Source organism: Sminthopsis crassicaudata, chromosome 4, assembly GCF_048593235.1.
Source record: "Sminthopsis crassicaudata isolate SCR6 chromosome 4, ASM4859323v1, whole genome shotgun sequence".
In the NCBI taxonomy this organism is placed as follows: domain Eukaryota; kingdom Metazoa; phylum Chordata; class Mammalia; order Dasyuromorphia; family Dasyuridae; genus Sminthopsis; species Sminthopsis crassicaudata.
The window spans coordinates 146561633-146586958 of NC_133620.1; the positions used below are offsets into that span (position 1 = coordinate 146561633).

Below are 25326 nucleotides of genomic sequence, written 5' to 3' on the forward strand. Positions count from 1 at the left end.
AGCAACCTTCCCCCTCATAATAAAAGATTAAAAAAGGAAAGGAGGAAAAAAACAGTTCAGCAAAAATGACCAATACACTAAATCTGATAGTTCCTGAAAGGTTCCATACATATTCTCCCTTTTCTTCTACTAAGAGAAGAAAATGATGCTCAATTTTTAAACACAAATTAGTCTAAATATTAGGGGAATCTTGCTTAGAACTCTAAACATTGAAGAATAAAACATTAACAAAATATTTTGATTTTTAATTAAAGAGACTCACCTCATCATGTGTGTACCTATAATCTGCTTTCTTTGATTTGAGGTCCCATAATGCTACTGTTCCAGACTCAAAGCCAATCAACAGCTATAAAAAAAAAAAAAAAAAAAAAAAAAAAAAAAACATCACATAGTATTACAATACATATAGTAGTTATTATCAGAAAGCAAAGGTTTAGGAACAAACATCTTTTTATGTTTTCTCATTTTCTCTGGAGTAGTAACTTCTAAAATCACTGAATATTCCATCTCTGACTAGCATACACATAGATTGTGGGCACTCTATCTACATAAATATTTAGGTTTTTAAGAATTAGACCCTTTTAATATACATTAACTACACAATTTTTTTTTAAAAAGAACTACTTTAAAAATAACCACAAAGATGTACTTAAGAAGTATATTTTCCATTCCCTAAAATATTTTGTTGTTAAAAACTTCCTGTTACTTCATTTTAATACTACTACACCATAATGTCATTTTTTCCCCTCTAAAGTCGTGCAAAATCTTTTAAATATTATCATGTATAGTATAAATTAGTGGCAGGCATTACATAACAGCTCAGACCAATTAGGCTTCTTATCCAAGAGTCTACTGTAAAACACAGGAGAAAATTCTGGATTAAAAAAATAAAAAAAGAACCTGAGAAAAACATACTGTTTTATCTTTCTCTTAAAACTATATTATAACCAGTGTAATACTGGATATTCTGATTAAAATTCAAAATAAATTTCAGAATATATTTTTAATTCTTTTTTTTGCATATTCCTTTAAAATTGAAAAGATATTAGTTCCTACAGAATCTTGGAATGAGGACAAAATTTGGTTAAGTTCTAGAGAATTTGAAAAAGCTCTCTATTAAAGAAATAAAGCCAAAATTTGGCATGTGTATTTAATATACGATAATCAAAATTTTTTATTTGAACAATCTAAAATTCATAACTTCTTAGCAAAATGTACCTTCTCTTATATTTCCTTTTTTCAACCTCTCCAAATACCTTATTTATTATGTACTGAATTAATATTTCATTATAAGGATAAGGCAGGAGTTTGTTACTAGATATCAGATCAAGAGATTGGAACAGCTGGGTAAATATTTTCTTTAAAAAGCACCTCAATAATGCATAAAAATCACAAAATATTTTGAAAAATAAGTCAGAGTACAAAGAAGTACAATACTGCATTGGCTCATAGTACTTTTCTACAGGAGACCTATGCATTTGTGTATTTCCTATTCAAGGGTTTAAATATTCTCTGTGCCTATTTCTCCTTCATTGGACTGCTTTTGATCTTTTTAAAAAATTGACTCTGAAATATAAAGCTACTACAAAAACTGAGTAAGGACATGTTGGGTGATGATTTTCTAGATACAACTAAATATGTAATTTTAAAGAATTAATAAATATTCAAGAAGTATAAAAATATTCACTTATTTATAAAAACACTTATAATTTGAGTAAAATACTAAATAATATATAATCCTTTAATTCAAAGAACTTAAAGTTCTTTTTCAAATGCTTTTGATGTATATTTACTGTGACATTAAAGTTTTCATGATTTTTAGGAAATCTTTCTGTTATTATGGGGACAGAATAATATGAAATTGATTTACTGTAAGAAATGAAGATTTATATTGGTGGCTTCAAGGAAAAAATGTACTATAATGAGAATACATTAAAATCACTTTACAATTATCTTCAGAAGATGTTGGAAAGATACATATTTAGGCCATATTTTGTGTTAGTGGATGGTTTATAAATTCTGTGAAGAAACTAAAATATCTCTCTTTTTAAAAGAAAGCAAGTGATTCAGGATGAACCTAAAATCTAAGTGCCATTTTAAGCTTAAACTCTTTAACAGTAAAATTATATTAAGATTTATTAGGACTTCCTGCAATACTGGCTTCATACCACAGTCCTTAGTGATTCAATTGCTGAGTTTGGCACAATTCCATTTAATGAGTAATTTAGGAGTGAAATGAAGACTGGAAGAGCAGAGGTTTATAACTCTTCTCAGAGAAAGTATAATCTACCTAGGAGCATTCAGTGCTAAGAAATTGTAGCATAAAAGAAAATTAACATCCCTATTTTAAATATCGGATGAATAGAAGACATCACAGACCAGAAACCAAAATTGTTTAAAATGGCCTCTCAATTGAGAGAAAAAAATTTTTTTAATTTTTTTCATTAAAAAAAAGGAAATGAAAAATGGTTACAAAGCACCTTTAATTATATTCAGAGTAGTTTTACTTTAACCTTTGCTTTTATAGAATTCATTCAGTGAATCAATAGAAAGTTAATGTCAAAATATATTTTCTTTTTTCTTAAATATCTTTTATTGTACATTTATTCCTGTTTATATGTCTAAGATGTTTACTTTTTCCCCACTACTCTTATTAGGTTCTCCTGACTCCTAAAAAGCAGCAAACCAAAAATGCACATAGTCATACAGAAACTAAAAAAGTATTATTTCTTCAACAATTTCAAACCATTTTTAATAACAGTCACATATCTATATAAATAAGACCTAGATTTTTTTCTGCTACGGTTGAAGTGGAATACTACCCTAAAAATATATTAGAGTTAGACTATAGTCTAATTAGAGAGTTAAGCTACATAAACAATCTCTCAAATCGCACTGAGAGAATCTGTAAGGAAGAAGGTACTCCAGGGAAAAAGATTGAAATTATCCCAACCTTAGGAAAAGGCATATTCAGGGAACGGTAAGTAGTGCATACAGCAACTACAAATACTGCTCTTGATCACAAATTGTATCAAAGGGGCACAAATTTTAGCCCATTCTACCACAAAGCTATAAAAGCTGTCTATTTTCAGAGGAATTGCCCGAGTAGAGAGAGGTTTATCATCTCAGGATTGCCATTTGATGTTCAATTAGGCAAAAAACAAAAATGTAAAATGCACTTCAGCCCTATAGACTCCCTTCTGCATCCAAACAGTGACAAAGTATCAGAAGAAGGGAAAGACTTGTAATTTTCAGTATGTCTATGAATATTAAGTTTTCAGTATTCTAAGCATGGCATCATTATCATATGACTGAGTGTACATACTAATGGAAGAAATAAATTCTATCAATCTTGACCATATAAAAGAAAGTTGCACCTAAATAAAAGGATAGCTCACAATTACTGCCTGAGGAACAATATAAAAGAATTGGCAGGGCTGGTTTTTATTGTGTATCCAATGGCAACAAGAAACATAATTTCATGAAACATTTTATCATTTCAGATAATAGCACTTAAGATAAGCTTTTGCAAAAAGATAACTATGATGATGATTACTACTTGCGTATTAATATCTGGGACAGAAGATGAAGACAGAGAAATTCTAAGAACTTGCCAAGATTTTCCAAATTAAATCAATGTATACTTTTGACTTGGTAAAATCTGAATAAGGTATTTTATTAAATGTTTGCTGGATTTATATTTCAGGTCTCTTGGTCAAAGACTATTTAGAAAGAACTTACCACATACCAAAGCAGTATTCTAAGTGTTGAAGAGAAAAAGAAAAAAAGAAAGGCAAAAAACTATCTTTACCTTTAAGGATCTTATAATCAAGTAGAAGCAAAAATCATATAACTAGGTACATATAAGACAATTGCAGAATAGATAAAAGGCAGTCTGAGAGAGAAAAGCACTAGAAGGTTAAGGAGTAAAGAGGAAGGAAGAATAAAGAAAGTCTTCTGTAGAAGCTGAGATTTGAACTGTCTTAAAAAAAAAAAAAAAAAGGAACTAAAAGGCAGAAATGAGAGGGCAGACCATTCCAGAAATGAAGATAGTCACTAATAAAGGCACTAAGACTAGAAATGGAATATAGAGTAAGAGAAACAGCAAGGAGGCCAACAGAGCTGTATTCTAGATTGAATAGAGGGGAATAAAGTGTGATAACATTGGAAAGTGAGGAAGGTAACAAGTTTTGAAGAATTTTAAATGCTAAAGTTAAGTTTTATATATATATAAATATATAATCCTAGGTAATAGGGAACTACAAAACAGCTAAGTGGAACAGATGATAGCTCACTGAGCTTGCACTTATAAGGCCTGAGTTCAAGTATGAACCTAGGCAACTCGTTTAACCCTTATTAAGCCTTGGATTTCTCAATTGTAAAATGAGAATAAAAACAACAGCTACCTCCCCCCAGATTATTGTGAGGATAAAATGGCATATTTGTAAACTTCTGAGTATAGTGCCTGACACATAATAGGCATTTAATAAATACTTATTTCCTGAAAGACTACCTTCACTCAACAATGAGATAAAAATGTTAAGATTTATATTTAGTAAAATCACCTTCATAGCTAAGTGAAGGATGGAGTGGGGAGAGATTTGAGGCAAGGAGACCAACTAAAAGGCTTTTGCAACAGTCTAGGCAAGAAGCAGTCACGGCCTAAATGAGGGTATGGGTGAACAACCAGCTCAATATGTACAAAAATCAGGCCAATAGTTATGACAAATACTACTTTAAGAAAGTGCAGCTTAAATCCAGTTTTATTGTATTTGAAAATTTGTAGGCCACAGGCTAGATTCTCTACAATAAGAATTCTTTTTATCATTTTCCTGATAAACAACAAAATGAGTAAAAAATATGATCTATGATATTAAGTTAGGCATTTTTAGGTTTTTAGCAAGCTTTTGTCCTTATGTAGAACATTCAAAAATATATTTGTAATAAATTTAAAATACAATCTACCTTTCCCTCATCCATTGGATTATCGCTTATATGAACAACAGGTCCTGGGTGAGATTTAGATGACCTAAAGAAGAAAAAATGTATAATAAGATTTTCCTTAATAATTTCCAAAAATTTAAAAATATTCACAAAAAGTTAAATAAGTAAGATGTAAATAATATATATTTTTTTAAAGATAGAAGTTATATTGTCAATTGATTCTGTCCTGGAATCCATCATGAATATATAGCTAATGCTGAATAATTATACTAGGATCCTTACTATTTAACAACTGTTGAAAGAAAAAAAAAAATCTGTTTGTTCAAAGTTGCAATTGCATTTAAATCTACATATAGAAATGGAAATTGTCCTTGGCAGAGCTAAAAGCTATCACAAAGAAATATACCATATACTTCTCTCCTTTCTCCTATAATCCCATTTGGGAGGACAACCCATCTAATTTCATAGCTCAGATCACAAATAGACTAAAACTAAAGATAAAGTGATGGTCGGTGTTAATTTAAGTAATCAACAAAAGCTATACCACCCACTTTTATTCAGAGAAATAGGGCCCCTACAGATAAAAATACAGTGGAGTTGATGCCTATTCAGTGGGCGGAAGCATGTCCCTATTCTTAAATCCCTATAAAGTTGAGAGACCACTCCCACTTTGAGAGCCATCTGTGAGATTATATGGACACCTGCTACCAATCCCACCCACTTGAAGTTGGGTTCTACATTAAAATAATGAAAAACTATACCAACAATAATTGTAGCCCTACAATGGGGAAGGAAAAAAAGCTTGAAATTTCATGTCTGCTATATCTATTCCCACAAATAAGAAGCATATCACTAAATTACTCTTATGTCAAAGATATAGATATAACAAAAAATACAATAATTTGAGAGTTACAATGAATTTCAAAATAGAAATCAGTATTTGTGAGTAACAAAATAGTGGAAGAAAAAGGAAAAATTAAAAATCAATACAGTTCCATTACAATCAGTTCTATCTAAAAGACTTATAGGCTACCATTATAGAATTTTAACAAGAAATAATGTCTAGTGTGGAAATAAGAAAACTTCCTCTACCAATGCAGATCAGCAACCATTATACAAATTATAGTCTCAGAGAGTTGCATAGATTTTTTTAGAATTTAAATGACAGCAGTGTGTGTCAGAATAGTGTATGAATTCCAAGGCAAACTCTCTATTCATTAGACCATGTTGCCTCTACTCAACTATAAATACTAATAAAACATTAGTATGATTGTTAAAAATTTGCAAATGAAATCTAAAAATTCACTCAAGGTAGCCCATACAATTGCTATATAAATTTTAACAAGCATCTTTTTAAAATACATATATTATCAAGTACAGTTATCTGTTCCACATTGAGGGGCACCTCTGAAATCTGGAAATCCATGTAAAATTTTTGGCCCTCCCTTCATGCCAGAAAAGAAGTCTGAATTTTTTTATTTTATACGGTGTTTATAGTATCTTATTGTAAAATTTGCATATATTTATAGTATTAAAAGATAAACTATGCTGATATTATACAAAACCATACATATATTTTATGCATTTCTGAGTTTCTAAACGTTTTCTGTGTCATCTGCTAGCTTTCATTTGTCATCTGCACTTTCTGCAAAACTCCCCTCAATTTCCATTTAATTTCTTATCCCAATCCACACTATATCGAAACCATGGTGGGGTAAGTCACAATGTAGAAGAGATAACTGTAGTAGTTTAAACAAATAAGAATTCAAACAACATTAAAACCACAAGGATTCCTTATTATAATCATCAAAATAATATTTATATCATGTCTACTCTTGTAGGCACTATGTTAAGCATATTTTATTTCATTTCATCTTTACAACTACTCAGGAGAAAACTGACACAAATAGAGATTAAATGTCTTCCCTAGAATCTTATAGATAATAATGGTCTGAGGCACTATTGGAACTCAGATCTTTCTGACTTCAGGCTCAGCACTCTCTCTATCTACTGGGCCATTTAGTTGATCATGTATATTTCTTTAAAAGAATTTTAAAGGACTCACATAAATGTCAACATTTTTTTTTGGGGGGGGTGAGAATTCTATTAATCACTAATGGAAAGAATATAAACCTAATATTAGAAATGTTTGACAGGAACTCAGTTTCTTCTAAAAAAGTATTTATTAAACAACTAATATATATAATATTTTAATATGCAATAAAAATTTTAACATGAATTACTAGATCAAACTTACAGCTCAATGGCTTTATTCCACATAATGACGTAGCCTGAGAGTGTGAAGGATTCAACATTGACAATATGTATGTTGCCTCTTTCTGTGCCCACATAGAGCCATTTGCTCTGGAAAGGCAAATGGCAAAATGTTATCCTGCAAGAGAAGATATATGCAAAAATGCTATTAGAAGACTCTTTAGCCAATCTTAAAGAACCACACTGCAAGTTAACCATTACATAAAACATTCAGGCTGAGGCAACAGCTAGATGAAAATGTCCTATTTAGACTTTAGAAGAACAATTTGTTTTTTTCACATGAAGAAACTTGAGCAAATAATTTTGCTCAAGTTCACAGAGTAATTACTAGCAGAGACAAAAATCAAATCCATGTCTTCTGTCCCTGAAATCCAGTATTTTTGTGTTACAATGTACAAAACTACCTACTCAAACTAAGAACATTTAAATAAGCTTTATTATTGTAATCTAATATATATGATGATACTCTTCAAATTTCAAGATAATCTGTGACAGTGACATAATCTAAAACAATTAAATGACCAAAATAAAAATTAATCAAAGAACAATAATGTTGAGTAGGTTAAAAACAAATATTAAAATATGACTTCATATTTCTTTTAATGATTGTATTCATCGTAGATTTTTCCAATCTAAAATATTGTTGACCTGACAACATACAATGTAACATACAGATTTGCTTTTGTAATATTTAGATTTTCTTTTACTTAGAATTATAAACATTCTCTTCAGGTCTTCATGAGATCAGATTTATAAACCACCAAAAAACTTTAGAAAATAAATTTATATTTTATGCTTTCTTCAAATAATAACATTATTGATCAATTCATGTAAAATTTCCTGACTTTTAAATAAATCTCAAACACAGTCCAAGGAAGAATTTAAAACCCAAAATTCTAAACCAGTTTTTGAGTTCAGAAACAAAGACATAACAATATCAAAGTAGTGAAGAGCACAGAAAAATACATAAAATATAAAGGAAAATATATAGGACCTAGAATTCATAAGACAATTGATTAATGTCAAATCTTTCTTATGAGGTAATCAGGGTTGCTTGTCTAAAATTTCCTAATTCTTTAATCTGATTTTGAGGCCCCTAAAAAGTAAAACAGAGACTTAAGAGCAAGCTTGCTGTCTAAAGATCCCTGATAAACAGCAAGATTTGTAATCTACTATATTTGGCAGTCAATCACACATTTGAGTGCTCATATAGTTAAGCAGAACTAAGTTATTTTGGATGTTACAGAAAAAATACAGAATCATCAGATTACAGAGATTAAGAGTAGAAAAGGACTTCTGAGATTATCTATTCTACCTTCTCATTTTATAAATGAGAAACTAAGTCCTAAAGGTAAAGTGATTTGTCCAACAGAATCCTTGACATTAATAAATTTTAGCTTAATAGAACAGATAACAAAAGAATGCCATCAATATTATTGATAAGCCAAAGTCATCTTTAAAATGATTTCACTCTTCAAAATAAATAATGAATATTGGAAGGGAATAAAGAGGGTTTTATTTATTCATAGTTGGCTTACTTTTAAACTCCTAAGAAAGACTACAAACATTATTTGTAGCATGACTTCAAACTTCTCAGTTGTTTACAAAACCTACTGCCTAATTTAAAAATAAAGAAATAAGGAAATGGTTATCAGCAATGGTTTTCTTTTTAAATGATATATATATATATATATATATATATATATATATATATATATATTTCTAATTCCTATAAAAATACATAATGCTCCCATAAGTGCTGATCATTTGCTTTGAGTCTCTAGTTATCCATTCTAGCAAAACATTTTAAATTTTTAGACAACACTGCTTTAAAAACATTTATGAACTAAATGCTATCTATTGAACTTCTAGGCAACAAGAAAGACAGCATAATAGCAGTTTTCAGGTACTTGAATACCTGTCATGTGTTAAAATTATTAGACTTTTTCTGTTTTATCTTTTTTTTGTTGTTGTTTGTTTGTTTGTTTGTTTGTTTTTTTGTTTTGTCCTCTAGTACATCCCCCAACTAGTAGAAAGGGGCAGAAGCTGCAGAGACTGATTTCCTAATAATCCAAGGGGTCTAAAAGTAGAATAGGTTGACTCAAGAGGTAATATACCTCCCCTTGGGTTCAATTATATAACTCTATGCAGATAACTTCCAGATTTACGTATTTAAGTATAATATCTCTTTTGAGTTCTGGTTTCACATCACCAGCTTGCTTCTTAGACTAACTAGATGGGCGATAGCATTTAATAACCAAGTCCAAAATAAAACTCATTTTTTTCCAAAACCATCCTCTATTTCAAACTTACCTAGCCCTCTAGAGAGGCTGAACGTTTCCTCAAATACTCTCATCCTACCTATCCAATCAGTTGCCAAGCAGGCTACAACACAGAAATGGATTACTAGAAGCCATTAAATGTTTAAATTTATAAAGAAAAGTGGTTAAACCTTTTGAAGTGTATAACCCTTAGCTTAAAAAAAATACTTCAGGGCAACACCTTCAGTAAAATCTTCTAAAATGATGTTTAATGGCTACTACTCACTGTGCCAAATAAATTAAAGGTATTTTTTAAAAGACTCTACTAAAATATAGTTTTCCTTTTACCTGATTCCAAAAATTAACAAGATCTGGAATCCTGAATGTCTTTTCATTTAGAACTAATTGTATAAAACAGGTTTGGGAAGCTTTTTTCTGCCAAGGTCCATTTGGATATTTATAACATCTTTCACAGGTCACACAAAATTACCAACTTAAAGAACTTAAGCAGTAAGAATTTGCACTGGCAAGACTAAACCAAATAAATACATAGACCTTATATGGCTCATGTTGTGAGGGTGAAAATCCCCTACCCCTCCTATAAAGGATTAATATATATATATTTTTAAATTATAGTTGCCTACCCCCTTCCCTTGTAACCTGCATCCCCACAAAATCAGACTTTTTTAGAGGACAAATAAGTTAAATATGGAAGCTAAAGTCAATGTAAAAAATGGAGACAAAATCATACTTGCAGAAAGAAACAAAGCATTAAATATATATATATATATATATATACATACATATATATATATATATGTATGTATGTATGTATATATATGTGTGTATATATATATATATATATATATACACACATACATTTTAAGATCATTCCTTCCCTACATATTATATTTTTATCAATTCTATTAAAGGTTAAGGGAGGAGTTGAGAGAAATACATAGGTATAATGATCATATATTCAAAAACTAAAAATCAGAACATATACATTCCTCACAAAGATGCTTTCATTTTATCTTTATATAGGATACCTACCATTGAGCACAGGGTTTTGGCATTTGGCATGCAATAGATATTTAATTATTGATTATTATATCATACTCATACATAATATGTATTTATTTCATTATATTATAACATGTTATATTAATAATAAACTTATTAATATTGATATTAAATATTATTAAATGAATGAATGAAATGAAATTAAAAACAAGTAGGAACAGAGAAGGAATCTGCCTATGTATGTCCACCAAACTAGATAACAAAGGACAGGTATAATATAGGGGGGAAATAAATTGAGACACTTAGAAATTCACAGATGAAAAAAATCCAAATCAATTCTTAGTCATAAAATACCCCTGGGTTTCACAGCCCAGCTCTATCAAAGAAAGCTCTATCAAATGGTTTGCCATTTTCTTCTCCAGTTCATTTTACCAATGAGGAAACTGAGACAAACACAGTTAAGTGACTTCCCTGGGGGTCACACAACTAAAAGTATCTGAGGTCAGATCTGAACATAGGGAGATAAACCATCCTCACTCCAAGTCCAGCATTCTATCTCACCTCTGAACCAGCATTCTGGGATTCCTGAATCCCAGATTAATCCTTGGCTGGTAAACCTTCACCATTTTAGTTCAATTCAGATCCCAAAGAAAAGACTGACTAAGAGATTATAAAGTACCTGGTTATATATGAAAAACAAGAAGAAACTGGCAGAATGTAAGGAAAGACTTTTTTGGGGGTGTTTTCAATTTTTTTTTTATTTCTATTTTTCCTGGTTACATGTAAAAATATTTTTTTGGGTTATACATTTGTTTTTATTTCATTATGAATTCATATTTGAAGAGAAAAATCAGAACAAAGGAGAAAAAGCATGGAAGTGAAACAACAGCCTATGTTGATTTACTTTGTCTCCATAGTTGTTTTTTTTGTTTGTTTGTTTGTTTTTCCCCCCATCTAGGTTATTTCTTTATTGGTTATCCTTCATAACAATAGTGAATACCTTTGACAATAGAGACTCAATTTTAGGCTGTTTGAAATTAATAACCAGAAGTTTATTGAATATCTTGTTTTTGCATCTCTAAAAGTATATTGTTTAGTTTTTAAAACAGAGTAATTAAATGACTTTCTCAAAGTCACATAAGTAAATAGTAAGTAGCAGATGTAGAGTTTAAATCAAGCTCTTGACTCTAAATCCAGCCTTTTTTCCACTGTACTTATTGCTTCTAATTTAATAGCTTATCCTCTCTACTTTTTTTTTTTAATACTGTTGAATTTTTTCTGGTTATATACATAAATTAATTTTTTAAATACACATTTATGAATCATGTTGGGAGAGAAAAATCAGAAAAGAAGAGAAAATACAGGAGAGGGGAAGAAAAAACAGAAGAAACAGGAAAAAAAGTGAATATATCATATATTGATTTACACTTAGTCTTTACAGTTTTCACTCTGGATGCAGATCCCAAAGTTTACTGGGATTGTTTTAGATCATTGAATTGCTGTAAAGAACCAAATCTTTCATAACTGAACACAGCACCATCTTATTGTTACTTGTTGATTATCAAGATGACACAGAAAAGGTATAATCTTCGCATGTAAAGAATCAAAAGAAAAAAAAAATAGAAGTGCCTTTGTGTACCTCAGAAAAGATTCCTTAAACCAACAAAAATCAAATTAATCCTATCATTCCCAGAAAGGGTATGACTCTATACACTTTCCTGTAATGTCCTTGACCCCAAATACAGCTCATCAAGTCACAACTCACCTTAAATATGTCTTTCTCAATTAAATATAAATTTCTTGAAAGACAGGGATTGTCTCACATTTTCTCTTTACATTCCCACTTCTTAGAGAACATTTCTTTTCTTCCCTCCCCCCCAATTTGGGCCTGTGATTTCCCGAGTTACATTTTTGTCTCTCCTTTCCCCCTTTTCCTCTTTCGAAGTGTTTTGCTTCCGACCATCACCTCTCTCAATATGCCCTTCCTTTTTTTAGCTCCTCACTCCTTTCTTATCCCTTTCCTCTTCTACTTCCGCCCTTCCTTCTAAGGAAACTCTCCTTTCCCATTTTTCTTCATATTTCCCTCTAGAGCGAGACAAGTTCTTATGGCAAATTTGTATGATTTTTCCCTCTTGGAGACAAATCTGAAGAGATTATGGTATAAACAATGCTCATTCCCCTCCCTTCTTTCCCACAACTGGAAAGATCTTTTTATCCCATCTTACTTCCCTTTTCTTCTTGTTGCATTACAATCCTTTTTCCACCTCTAGTTTCTTTTTTGTATCATAATATTAAAGTCAACTTAAACCTACCTACACCCTTTAAGTATACCTATAACAAAGAAAACAGTTGTCAAGAGTTACACATATCTTCCCAAACATTTTAATGTTTGTTTTTTTTTTTTTTCTTCTCTTTTTACCTTCGTATGCTTCTTTTGACTTCTATATTTGAAAATCAACTTTTCTGTTCAGCTCTGGTCTTTTCATTGAAGAGGGAGGAGGAGGAGGAGGAGGAAAGATCCCCTATTTCACTGAATTGGATTTGTGATTTCATTGGCAAGCCCACACAAAGAAACCCCATTTATCAATGCAATCTGATAATTGTTTGGCAAGTTAATCTTTTAAAAAGTTTTAAAATGTATTTTAGTATTAATATTTCCCAATTACATCTTTAATTTTAACATTCATTTAAAATTTTTTTTGTTCCAAACTCTCTTCCCTCCATGCTACCCCTTCCCACAAACAATATATCATAAACTACACATGGGAATTTTTCTGCAAGTTAGTCTTACAATACAGGGAAGTAAATTAATTTGTCCAGGCTTACACAGTTGACATGTCAGAGTTGACGCTGGTATTCTAGACTCTTAAACCTGGTTTTCAATTCACAATACTACTCTACCAAAGAAGAGGAGGAGGAATAAGAAAACAGGCTGGGTTGCATTTTCAAAATCATATAGAACTTTTAATCTCTACCTTTTTAATAACTTTTTTATTATTTCCTCCTTGAAAAAAGGCACATATTTTTAATATCACAATTCTTTAGTTAATACTTTATAACTAGATGCAAACTATAAAAGATCACTATCTCTGAAGAATTAAAAGTAATGGTCATTTGAAAGGCAATGAAAAGTTATGCAGTGAACAGAGCAAACAGTCTAACATTAAAAAAGAATTGTGAAGAAAAATCAGCCCAAAGAACATGATGATTAGAAAATAAAATGAGTCAATTATTCAGTATTCATTCCTGACCTTCAATAGATACTAGCTCAGTGACTGAACAAATTATTTAGAATTCCAATTCTCTAGGTGACTGTCTAAAACTAGAACTTACAGAAAGGATGCTGACCTGCATTTGTAAAGGAAGATTTTTCATCTAGTAGTTCCATATCAATGAGGTCACATTTTACAATCCCTATTCAGTTTATCAATCATTCAAATAACTCTTTCGAGTTACTGTGCATATAAAATCTAAGTAAAACAAAGAAAAACAAAATCCCCTCCCCCTCACATTCTAAAGGCTACCTCTACCCTACTTGGATACTGCCTTTAATCACTTCAGATATGAAGTGATTCAGAACCAGCTATTTTAAACTAACAATTACCATTTAAACTCAATTAAGCTATATTTTCTAAAAATTGGACAAGATGTGTGACAACTTAATAGTAAATCATCCTATACCATTTCATTACATTTTTAAGAGATCAATTAGAGATGATAGTAAACAATGAACATAGAAACATCTCCAAAGAGTTGCCAAAGAAAGACCACAGTGATAAGACACTATTTACATTCTCCTGTAACATTATCTTTCCCCAAAGCAAAGATTTAAGGGAGGCGAAAAGTAAAAATGCGGATATCTGTTATTTTTGGCCTGTGTGAACAAAACAAAGTAAATTCAGTACCACTTTACTGCATTAGCAAAGTGATATTTTTAACACCTCATTTAAAATGCCAAGATCATAACTACATTCAAGAAAATTATATATTTAAATTTGTTATGTATATATATATGTATATATACATATACACACATATATATATATAATATTTATATCCCTATGTTAAGCAGATAGCAGAATTGCAGAATCTAAATTTATATAATGATAAATAAGTGTTATACAAGTGGCAAGAATACAATCCCCATTGAATAAATACCAAACTTTTTTTTTCTACTAGTAATTTCATCACAAGATATCCTTTTTTTTTTTGGTTAATTACAACGTAAATAATGTTTATCATGCTAATAATGATGACTAGTTGCTATGCTGTTATTATTAATTAATAAGAGTAGTCTTTTCAGTATTTTATTATTCTGTTAACACTGAGGGGGTATTAATTTGCAATATAATCAGTATTAAAGATAATGAAGGCTTTCCAAGAGAAAATGTTGTAATGTAGGGCCAAGATCCTAAGCTAGTAAGAAATATAAGGTACTATCGTGTTTAATATCAAGAAGCATAAAAATAATCAAAAGAATACAAATAAGGTAGTACTTGTAATACCTAACCAGACCACCAAAAAATAAAGAAAAGAAAAATGAATGACAGCTCTTTTTTATGTCCCACAAAACATCAGTCAGTCTAAAACAATACAGTATCATAACTACAATCAATTGGAGCATGGTGGAAAAAGTATAAAATTAAAAGAAAAGAGACCTACTAGCATGAATGATCTTTAAAGGCAGGAATCATATAATTTTTAACTTTGTATTCCCAGTTAGAACAGTGTCTGCCACATAATACTCTTAATAAATAAATGCACTGATTATATTATTTAGATATCCAAACAGTTGTCAAATTTTCTCATTGTTCCTTATAATGGTCTGTTGTCTCTCAATTATAATCCTTCTCTGGGAGGAGGTTTCTTTTATGTAAATCCTTTTCTCTGAGAGCAGGTTTCTTTGGGAGGCTTCTAGAGCCTCCAGCCAGAGCAAAGGTAGAAGTGGGAATGAATCAGACTCTGCCTCCAAGAGTGTGGGATTGTGGGTTTCCCAGAAGTCAATCCTAGTTGTGAATCTCCGTGAGCAGGCTTTTCCTTTAGTTCTTGTGAATCTGCTCTTGTTCAAGTGTCCCCAGTCAGCACCACAGTAGAATCTAGAATCCTCTTCTTCCTGAATTCTGGCTCTGAATCTCTTCGAGCTTCCCTGAAGTTCTCCCAGGAAGTCCTTTCCTTGACTCACTCCAGACTGACTTCTTCCAGACTATAATGTCTTCAAAACTGCCTTGACCACTCAATGTTGGCTCCTTTTATCCTCCCAGAGAATGGACTTGTGGTTACTCCAGGGGCTTGTGGGAACTCCTTATAGACCAATGAGTAAGCTTCTTTAAAAGTGTAAACTACTTTAAAGGTTTGAACTAAAGGTGTGAACTCTGAGCTAGAGAATTGTTAAGTACCAACTTAGCACTAGCAAAGATTCTGATAGCTCACATAGCAACTTCTTTCATTTAGGGTATGATAAACCCTGTCCTTAGATCTATGTTTCTTTCCCATTTCCATTAAGAAAAAATGAATAAAAATCCTCATACCAAGAAAACAAATTCTCACACTAGTTATGTCCAAAAATAGATGGTTCAGTCTGCATTTTAAGTCATGATCTCTGTTGTGAAGTTCACTGTCAGTCCTCTGGATTCATGGTTGGTCATTTCACTAATATGAAGTTAAAGTTGTTAAATCTTCTAAAATTTGCTGCTTTTATAATATTACTGTATAAACTATTTACCTAGTTCTGCTCATTTCACTCTGATTCAGTTCATAAAATTTTTCTTAGAAAGTCTCTTTGAATATTTCTATTACACAATAGTATTCTATTACATACATATACCATTAATTTGTTCAATCCTTAGTTGATATTTCAGTTTCTAGTTCTTTACCACTATAAAAAAGGGCTGCTTTAACTATTTTTTGTATACATGAATCTTTTTCCTTTTTTTTTTTTATCTTTTTAGGGTATAGGTTAGTAGTAATACTGTTACATCAAAGAGTGGTACACATATCACCATACTGATTTTCAAAAGGTTTAGATCAACACACAATAGCATATTAGCATGCCAGTTTTCTCAAAATCCTTAAAATATTTTTATTTTCATTTTTTGGGTGATTTTTGTTCATCTAAAGATTTAAGAGCTTTAGAGTTGCTTTAATTTTTATTTCTCTACTAGTGATTTTAATAGTTCTTTTGATATAGCTTAGGTTTCTTCCTTTGAAAAGTCTTATCTTTTGACTATTAATTAAGGAATGGCTCTTATCATATATATATTTGAATCCATTGCAAACTAGAATTTTATCAGAAAAACTTGTTGCAAAAAAATTTTCTCAATTGTCTCCCTTCTAATTGTAAATGTATTGGTCCCGTTTGTTCAATCTGTGTGTGTATGTGTTATATGTAGATATACATACATATATCTGTGATCTTCTCTATCCTTCATCTGGTAATAAACTGCTTTTCCCAAAAGATCTAAAGGTAATTTTTGCACCTATAAACATAGGTTTATAATGTCAACTGGAGCATCTCTTGGCATATATGATATGAGGGTTTTTATCTTAACCTAACCAGACTGAATTCCAGTTTTCCCAGTAGTTTTTGTAGAATATTAAGTCTTTACCTTATCAAACACTGCACTACTAGATTCTTTTACTTCAATATGTTGCTTTTGTTTCACTGATCTACCTCCCTTTTTTTTTAACCAGTACTCATTTTTAAATTTTCAGTTTATAGAATAGATTAAAATCTAGTACTGCTGGGCCCTTTCCCTTTACTCCTCATTCCTCTTAAAATTCTTGACCTTTTATTGTTCCAGATTAGTTATTACTATCTTTGGGGTGAACAGTTGTTCAGAGAAGACTGGTACTTCTGGAATGAGGACTTGCTGAGTCCTTTTCAGAGCTGCTCATTCACTTTTGATGTCCACCTGCCACCCAATTCTCACCTGTCATTCAAAGAAGCTTGGCATGTTGCAATGGCCACACCCAGGTAAATCTATTTCAGTAGGCACTGACAAGCCTCAAACCCATCAGTGAGTTAAGGAGTATCTACCCCAAGCACATGAAGGCTTTTCCCAATGGAATAGGCACATGTGAACAGTTTGTTCCAATGAGCCATGAAGGCCACTACATGCCAAGTCATTGCCAATTATCTTGAATTTTGTCCTGCCACTAGACTCCGATGCCTCTCGAAGAGAGATCAACTCTGCTTCACTTAAATCCACTTCATGCACCAATCAAAAGACATCCACCCATACTATTTTATTATTTTTACTGAAGTCCTGTGATGGCAAGCAAGTGAAAAAACAGCAGGTGGAGCTACACTGGGAACTGTAGTCACAACTCTATACAGAGATAGACTAGGGCACATGGCCCCCTAACCTATCCTTGTCCTACTTACTGCAGCAGGCAGATATCCCACCCTGTGCTTGAAATACACAAATACAAAAATGTACAAAAGCTTTTGTAAAGATGATTCCACTCACCATTGGCACATGTAATGTGTGCACAATCATGGACAACACAAAAGCTCATTGACTGAAATATGAAGAGCTCTTGTTGTTATAGAACTCAATAGGTATCATATCCAAATATTCCTGAATGAAACAAGGCTGGCAAATGAAGGCCATTTTATTCAAGTCAGAGATGCACACAAGTTTTTCTGGAGTGGTCACCATAATAAAGAGCACTATGAAGCTGATACAGATTTTGCACTCAAATCTATGCCAACAAGACTGGATGTGTTCAAGAAATAAACAACAGACTCTTCACAATGCCACCATCATCCATAGCTATTCCCCACCCCTCCCAGCATGATAAATCCTGATGAGGTCAAAGAAAAATTTTATGAAAACATAGAGATCCTCATTATCAATGTGCCAAAAGAGGACAAGCTTGTAATTCTGGGTGACTTTACTGCCAGATTACAAATAGACTATCGGACATGGCAGGGAATCTTTGGAAGGAATAGTCAGAAACTGCAACAGCAAAGATCACTTAATAAGGAAAATTTGTGTGCCTCTTGAACTTTTAATCAGCAATACTATCTTCTGTTTACCTTAATGTAATAAAACTTTATGGATGACCCCTATGAGTAAACATTGGCATTTAATAGACTATGTCATTGGATAGAGCAGGTTATAAGAGTGATAAAGACAATTGTGGTACAGAGTGCTGTACTAATCATAGACTTAGTTTTTCTGAGCTAAAAATTCACATTAAAAAAAAAAAGTGATGGCCCCAAAGCATGATACCAGAAGCACTCTAATTTGTTGAGCGCTTTTCCATGAAGGAATTACTTATTGCTGATTTTGAGGAAAAACTAAGCTAATACATGGCTGGCAATAGTGGAACAGAAAAAGAGTAGGTAGCTTTCAGAGATTTGGTGTACAGCATCACATTTACTCATCTGGCTCAGAATACTCACAAATATAGAATTTATTTAATGAAAATAATAAGGAAATTCAGAGCTACTAAATGAAAAATGAGAACTCCACAGAGTTTGTCGGCAGGAAGTATTCAACTCCATCAAAAGTATAAACAAAGGTTAAGAATAATGCAAGATTCTTGGCTCAGTAAAAAGGAAGATGAAAATTCAGTTTTACGTTGATATTAATAGTATAAAGTGTATCTATGGTGCTCTGAAAGTTATTCATAAATCAAAGATCTGTGGTGAATCTCAATAATTCAATGCTGATGGAACCACACTGATCAATGATAAGAATATAATCCTGAAGAGATAGGCTGAACACTTCCATAGTGTTCTCAAACATATCATCATTAACCAATGCTGAGGCCATTGACTATATACCTCAAACTAAAGTCAATACCTCTCTAGTCAAACTTCCAACTGAATAAGAGATTTTGAATACCATTAAGCTACTCTCATGTATCAAAGCACTTAATGCTGATTCCATTCTGGCAGAGAATTACAAGGCAGGAGATGTACTGCTCATACAAGAGCTGACTAAAAACTTCTGGGTTAAAAATGGCAAAAGGAAGATCAAGGATTCCTCCATTGCTGTCCTCTGACAATTATAGAAGGGATTTCTCTCTTAATTCTGTTGGTAAGATTCTAGTCAAAGTTTACCTTAAAAACTGATCCTTCACCTGGGAGATGGTTATCTACCCAAGAAACTTTACAAAGGGCTGAGAAGCAGTTAATAGTTGCAGCAGCATTTGCTGCCCAACAATTACAGGAGAAATGCTGGAAATAGAACAATGTCTTTGATACTGCCAGTTGTGAGGGCTTGTGGAAGACTAAGGCAAAATTTGGTTGCCTGGAGAAGTTCATTAGTATTGCATTCTAGTTCCATGATGGCATGCTTGCATGGCTTCTGAATAATTATTCAGTCCAGCAAGGAATGCCAGCATCAAAAAAGGTGCTGTACTCTATGAGCAAAGCAAAATTGCAGTAACTCAAAAGAAATGTGAGATACGTATATTTAGAGACATCTCCATCCCAAATATTCACAGGGCTATTTGTTCCCAACCTGTGATAGAGCCCTCCAAGGTCATGGTCTGATCAGCTCAAATCAGATCTAATATACAGTAACCCCAATATAGTGATGCCATTTTGATATTCTTTGAGTATAAAGGATAACCACCAACAATCTTTTCTAACTATATAATTAATCTTTTGGTAGTTTGAAATGGCAATGAATAAATAAATTTACTTATGTAGTACTGCACTTTTAATTCAACCTATTCATGAACAAAATTAACATCTCTCTACTTGTTTAGGTCTGTCTTCTTTCTGTGAAGAGTGTTTTACATTTGTTATCATAATTGTGTGTGCATGTGTGTGTGTGTGTGTGTGTGTGTGTGTGTATGTACACATGTGCGCACTAGTAGGTAAAATCTGCAATTATTTCAAATGAAATGTATTTATCTCTTTCTGCTTGGTATCATACAGAAATGCTAATTATTTATGTGGATTTAATATCTTTCAACTTTTATGAAACATTTCAACTAATTTTTTTAAATGATGACTTTATGTCTTTATATGTACTCTTTAGGTTTATTTTTCTTGTCGTGTATAACTCGTATTTCAATCGATACATAAAATAATTATGATGATAATAGACATCCTTTCTTTACATTTGATCTTATTAGAAAGATCCTTTTTTGTCCTCAATGCATATAATGCTGGCTCTTATTTCTAGAGATATTTATCACATTAAGGAAAATTCTATTTCTTCCCATGCTTTCCATTTTTGTTAAAGAAATGAGTATTGAATATTGACAAATACTTTTTCTCCATCAATTGACATAATCATATGATTGTTATTCATATTAATATAACATAGTATGTTTATAATTGTCCTAAAATGAACCTACTACATGCCTAAAATTAATACAACATGGCTATAGTACATAATCTTTTTGACATGTGGTAGCCTCTTTGCTAATGTTTCATTTAAATTTTTGTGTCAATATTCATAACAGTGGCATTTAGAAATATTTTTGGTATATAAATTTTTTGATTTGTCTCTTCTATAATAGAAAGAATATGCATCTTTCTTTTTCTTCTTTTAAGTTTATGCAAATATTGAAAATAATTATTTGAATGTTATATAAAATTCATTTATAAATCTAGCTTATGGACAAATAATTGAGCCTAGCTGAAATAATGGAATATCCTCGAGGAGATAAAAGAGGAAACATTAGCCAGACAAGTCAGACCATAACTACTTTCTCAATCACCACTTTCCCTCAAAGGCTTTGAAGCCAGGAGGCTTGGAAAGAGCAGTGTCCTCAAGACTATCATCCATGCTTCTACCACCTAGTACTGCAGACATCATTCAGGGCAGCAATGATTATGGAGAGGGGCCCATTTTCCCACTTACTACCAACACCAATTGCTGATCAACCACCATCAATTAGCCTTTAACTCAAAATCCCTAGAAGCAATAGTACACCCAATATAGTCAGCCTTACTTCAAGACCAGTCCTCAAAAACACTCTTCAAGGAAGCAACTCCTTGTAAAGATTCAACCTAATAATAGTTTCTGCAGATGAGATAGTTATGTTAATTAATGAAGCTTGAAAAGAGATTTTGCTAACAAATATAATTTTTATTGCATTTTCATCAGTAAATAAGATGTTTGTTTTTTTTTTTACATTTGTCAGATTTTTATACCTTAACATATGGTAGGATTTTTTTGTAAAGATGTCAATGTATAGTTCAGATATACATGTGCAATTGGTATAGTGAACAGTGCTATGACTTGGAACATTTGTTGTAGTAGTAGTTCAAATGGTTCCCTATTACCTCCAAGATGAAATATAGAATACTCTCTTTGGTTTTTAAAGCCGCTGACAACTTGGACTCTCTATCGCTTTCCAGTCTTCTTATACTTTACTCTCCTCCATGCATTCTACAATCCAATATTACTGGCCTACTTTCTGTTCTTCCCACGTAACACTCCAACTCCCATCTCTGGAACTTTACTTTGGCTGTCTTCTATGTTTGGAATGCTTTGCATCCTTATCTATTTCTTAGAGTCACTGGCTTCCTTCAAGACTCAGCTCAAACATCATCTTTTACAAGAAGGAATTCCCATTATCCTCTCCCTTTCCTTCCCATCCCAAATGCCTTCTCCTCTAAGGTTTACCTTTTCATTTACTCTGTAAATAGCTACTTATTATTACCTCCTTTATTAGTCTGTAAATTTTAAGGGCACTGATTGCTTTTGCCTTTCTTTGCATCCCCAGCATTTAGCACAATGCCAGACATACATTAAGGACTCTATAAAATCCTGATGATTTAACTTGATCATTTTCTGAGTCCATTTTTCCATAATTAAAAATCAAAGAATAAGTGATATTGTTCTGTCTGTAAAAATATTCCCAGTGATATAAAATTTTAAAAAAAGATATTTGGACATTGTTCATTTTTAATGGTAATTAACTTGTACATTATGTTCCATACATTAGCATTTCTACTATGAAAGGCAGTAAAATGGAAATTCTACAATATTTGGTTTAGTCTTTTAGTGAAAATGAGCTAATTGTAGTTATTTCCAATTCTGATTTTAAGCCAAAATTTTGAGAATGTAACTATTTACAAGAAATAATTAAGGCCTAGTAACAATAATAATAAGGAATGTAACCATGTAAAGGGCCATCACTAATCAAAGGCTAATATAAGAATAGTATAGGCATAAAGCTCATCTAAACTCAGAAGAAGCTCTTTCTTACCAAATGGAATCTACCCAGTGTCATGCTAAACATTTTTTTTTTTTTAATGTCATCTTTAGTTTGTAAGGACAAAATGAATAGAAGATATATATGGCTCTTTTCATTAGAAACTGACTAAAATTATACCAAATATCTGTATAAAGGATACTAATACAGAAATAACTCCAAGAGTCAGCATAACTCAAGATATGACTTGTACCCACCCTCTGACCGAAAAATGTACCAAAGCTAAGGTAAGAAAATGACAGCGTTTTGACTCTGACTGCCAAACAAACTACAGTAATCATCTAAGTCAGGATGTGTAGGAAAGATGGCTGAACAACATCTGAGGAAATTATAAGGAAAAATTGATATCTGTGTGGATGGGAAGAGTAAAATATGACTTCATATTTATAATATCTATATTCAAAGAATAAGAAAGGTTTAGACTATACATATACAGTAGATCTATGCTTTTTGGAGTTGTGTATTCTCATTAAAGTACTTATATAAATCCAGATTAACATGACTTTGAAAGACCAGATTATGTGATTCTTTAGATGAATTAATGTGGGAAGGAAGAGTAATCAGGAGCTAATTAGTTAGCATTGGGGAACAAAAAGAACACTGAATGTGGAGCAATATTTAGATATTTACTGTTTCTTATTCCCTAAGGGAATCTGGACAGTCACATTACTCCAAGTTTCAGTTTCTTCATAAACAAAATGAGAATGGTAGACTAAATCTTGTGTTCTTTATTTTTTGTTTGTCATGGGTTTCTTAAGACTAACATTTTTCAATATGTGAGAAAACACATAAGATTATAAACTATATAGTAATATATTTAACAAAATATTTAAAAATAAAAAACCAAGTTGATTTTTAAAATATATCAATATTACAGAATAATCAAAATTAAAAAAAAAAAAACAAACCGCATTCACTCTGTCATAACAAATAAAACCAGAGGCCAGAGCCTGCCTAGTAAACTTTATTTAAAATGGTATCTTTAATCACTTTAGAACAGTTATGAAACAAATATGGTATTGCCCAAAGTGCCCTATCTTTAGCATGAGAAGTAGTGCTCTCATCTTCTTTCACTGATTTGTTATTTGACCTTAGATAAGTCATTTAAATTCTTTGTGCCCCATCTCTTAAGAAAGTTTTAAACATTCTAGCTTTAGCCGACTTTCAGGTTATAAGAATCATAAGTGATAACACAAGTGAATTATGCTTTGGTATTATTTTTTAAAGGGAAGGAAAATAAATGAGAGATTAAAATAACAAAGATTTTCTATATCATGCAACTGATATAATTCTTACCTTTCTCTGCTAAATTTCAGTGAATGCAGTATGGCCGGTCTCTTCTGACGTAAATTCCACAAATGTAAAGTATCATCAGCCAAGGCACTCACAAGAGCTCCCTTTAACATAATGTCAATTATATTACATATCATATATAAATATTAAGCATTATTAAGCATCTACCAAAAAATTTTTTTGTAGTTCAAACTCCTTTTCTGGAGCCATTTCTAAGAAATTTAGTTTTAGCAACCTTTCTCTAATCAAAATGTAAGACAAGTATAATTTATATGCACTCAATTTTTAGGTACTTAAAATGAAATTCCTTAACACTAGAACCCCAGTTAAGATCATGGATGCTCTACTAGATATACAAACACATATAACTAGAAGTCAGAATAATAATAAATTGACCACTGTGGACAAATTAAATACTCTGGACAACATAGCAGAAAATAATAGCAATAAAGTAATTTCATTAAGGTAGCAGTTGGAAGAATACAAACCTTTACTTCAAACCAGTAATTGTTTGTGAAAATGGGAATAGACACAAATTATAATAATTTTATATAAAGTTTAACTAATGTAAAACAATTACCATAACAAGTAGACCAAAAGAAAAAAGAATAAGAAAGATCAAATAACCAAAGGCAATTTCAATTAATTTTTTACTTGAAGCACTGAACTTCCTTGCATTATTAACATTTAACCACCCTGAATGTTTAAAATATTACCATGACTTACTCAGCCTATATAAATTAGAAAACTAACTCAATTCCAAACTAACACTTTCCACCACCACCTATCTTTATCATCTATAAGTGATAGTGTATTTCTGTGATTCTTCAAGATTGATAATCTTACAAATATCTCATTTTATTTTGCATATGAGAAAATTGAAGTAACAATTTAAGTCAATTGCTCAAGGTCACTGAGCTAGTAAAATCAGTAAATGTCTTAGGCTTTATGCCTTTGAACTCAGACCTTCATGATTTTAGGTCCATTACTCTCCCCACTGTGCCATCCTTCTACTTCTATTTTTAGATCTATTTGCCACTGTTATTTTTAAAGAGTCTGAAATCCTTGGACTATTCAAGGAATTTTTCCTCCACTTCTCTCTTCAACTTTTCTTCCAAAGTATCACTACATCTTTCCAACAAAGATAGAGACATTGAAGATACATAAATGGTAATCCTTCTTTTATTAAGCACTTACTGCATTTTTCCCGACTTATCTGAAATCCTATAAACAGCTAAATTTATTTTCCAAAATCCTATTTCAAAAATATTTTATACTATCTTTTATTGTTTACATGTTATATATTTCAAGACATACAGATTCATAAAATGTTGGAGTT

The 25326-nt window shown here is 31.5% G+C and overlaps 1 protein-coding gene across 5 annotated transcripts in view; it reads right to left on the reverse strand.

Annotated features, from left to right (window-relative positions):
- STXBP5 (syntaxin binding protein 5) overlaps positions 1-25326 on the reverse strand; it is a 193261-nt gene that overhangs the window by 134503 nt on the left and 33432 nt on the right. For all 5 annotated transcript variants that reach the window (XM_074309604.1, XM_074309600.1, XM_074309602.1 and 2 more), the window contains exons 4-7: positions 23991-24091; positions 7202-7336; positions 4966-5029; positions 263-346 (exon numbers count right to left, since the gene is read on the reverse strand). In XM_074309604.1, the coding sequence (XP_074165705.1) occupies positions 263-346; positions 4966-5029; positions 7202-7336; positions 23991-24091 (384 nt within the window). The remainder of the gene's footprint in view (positions 1-262; positions 347-4965; positions 5030-7201; positions 7337-23990; positions 24092-25326) is intronic.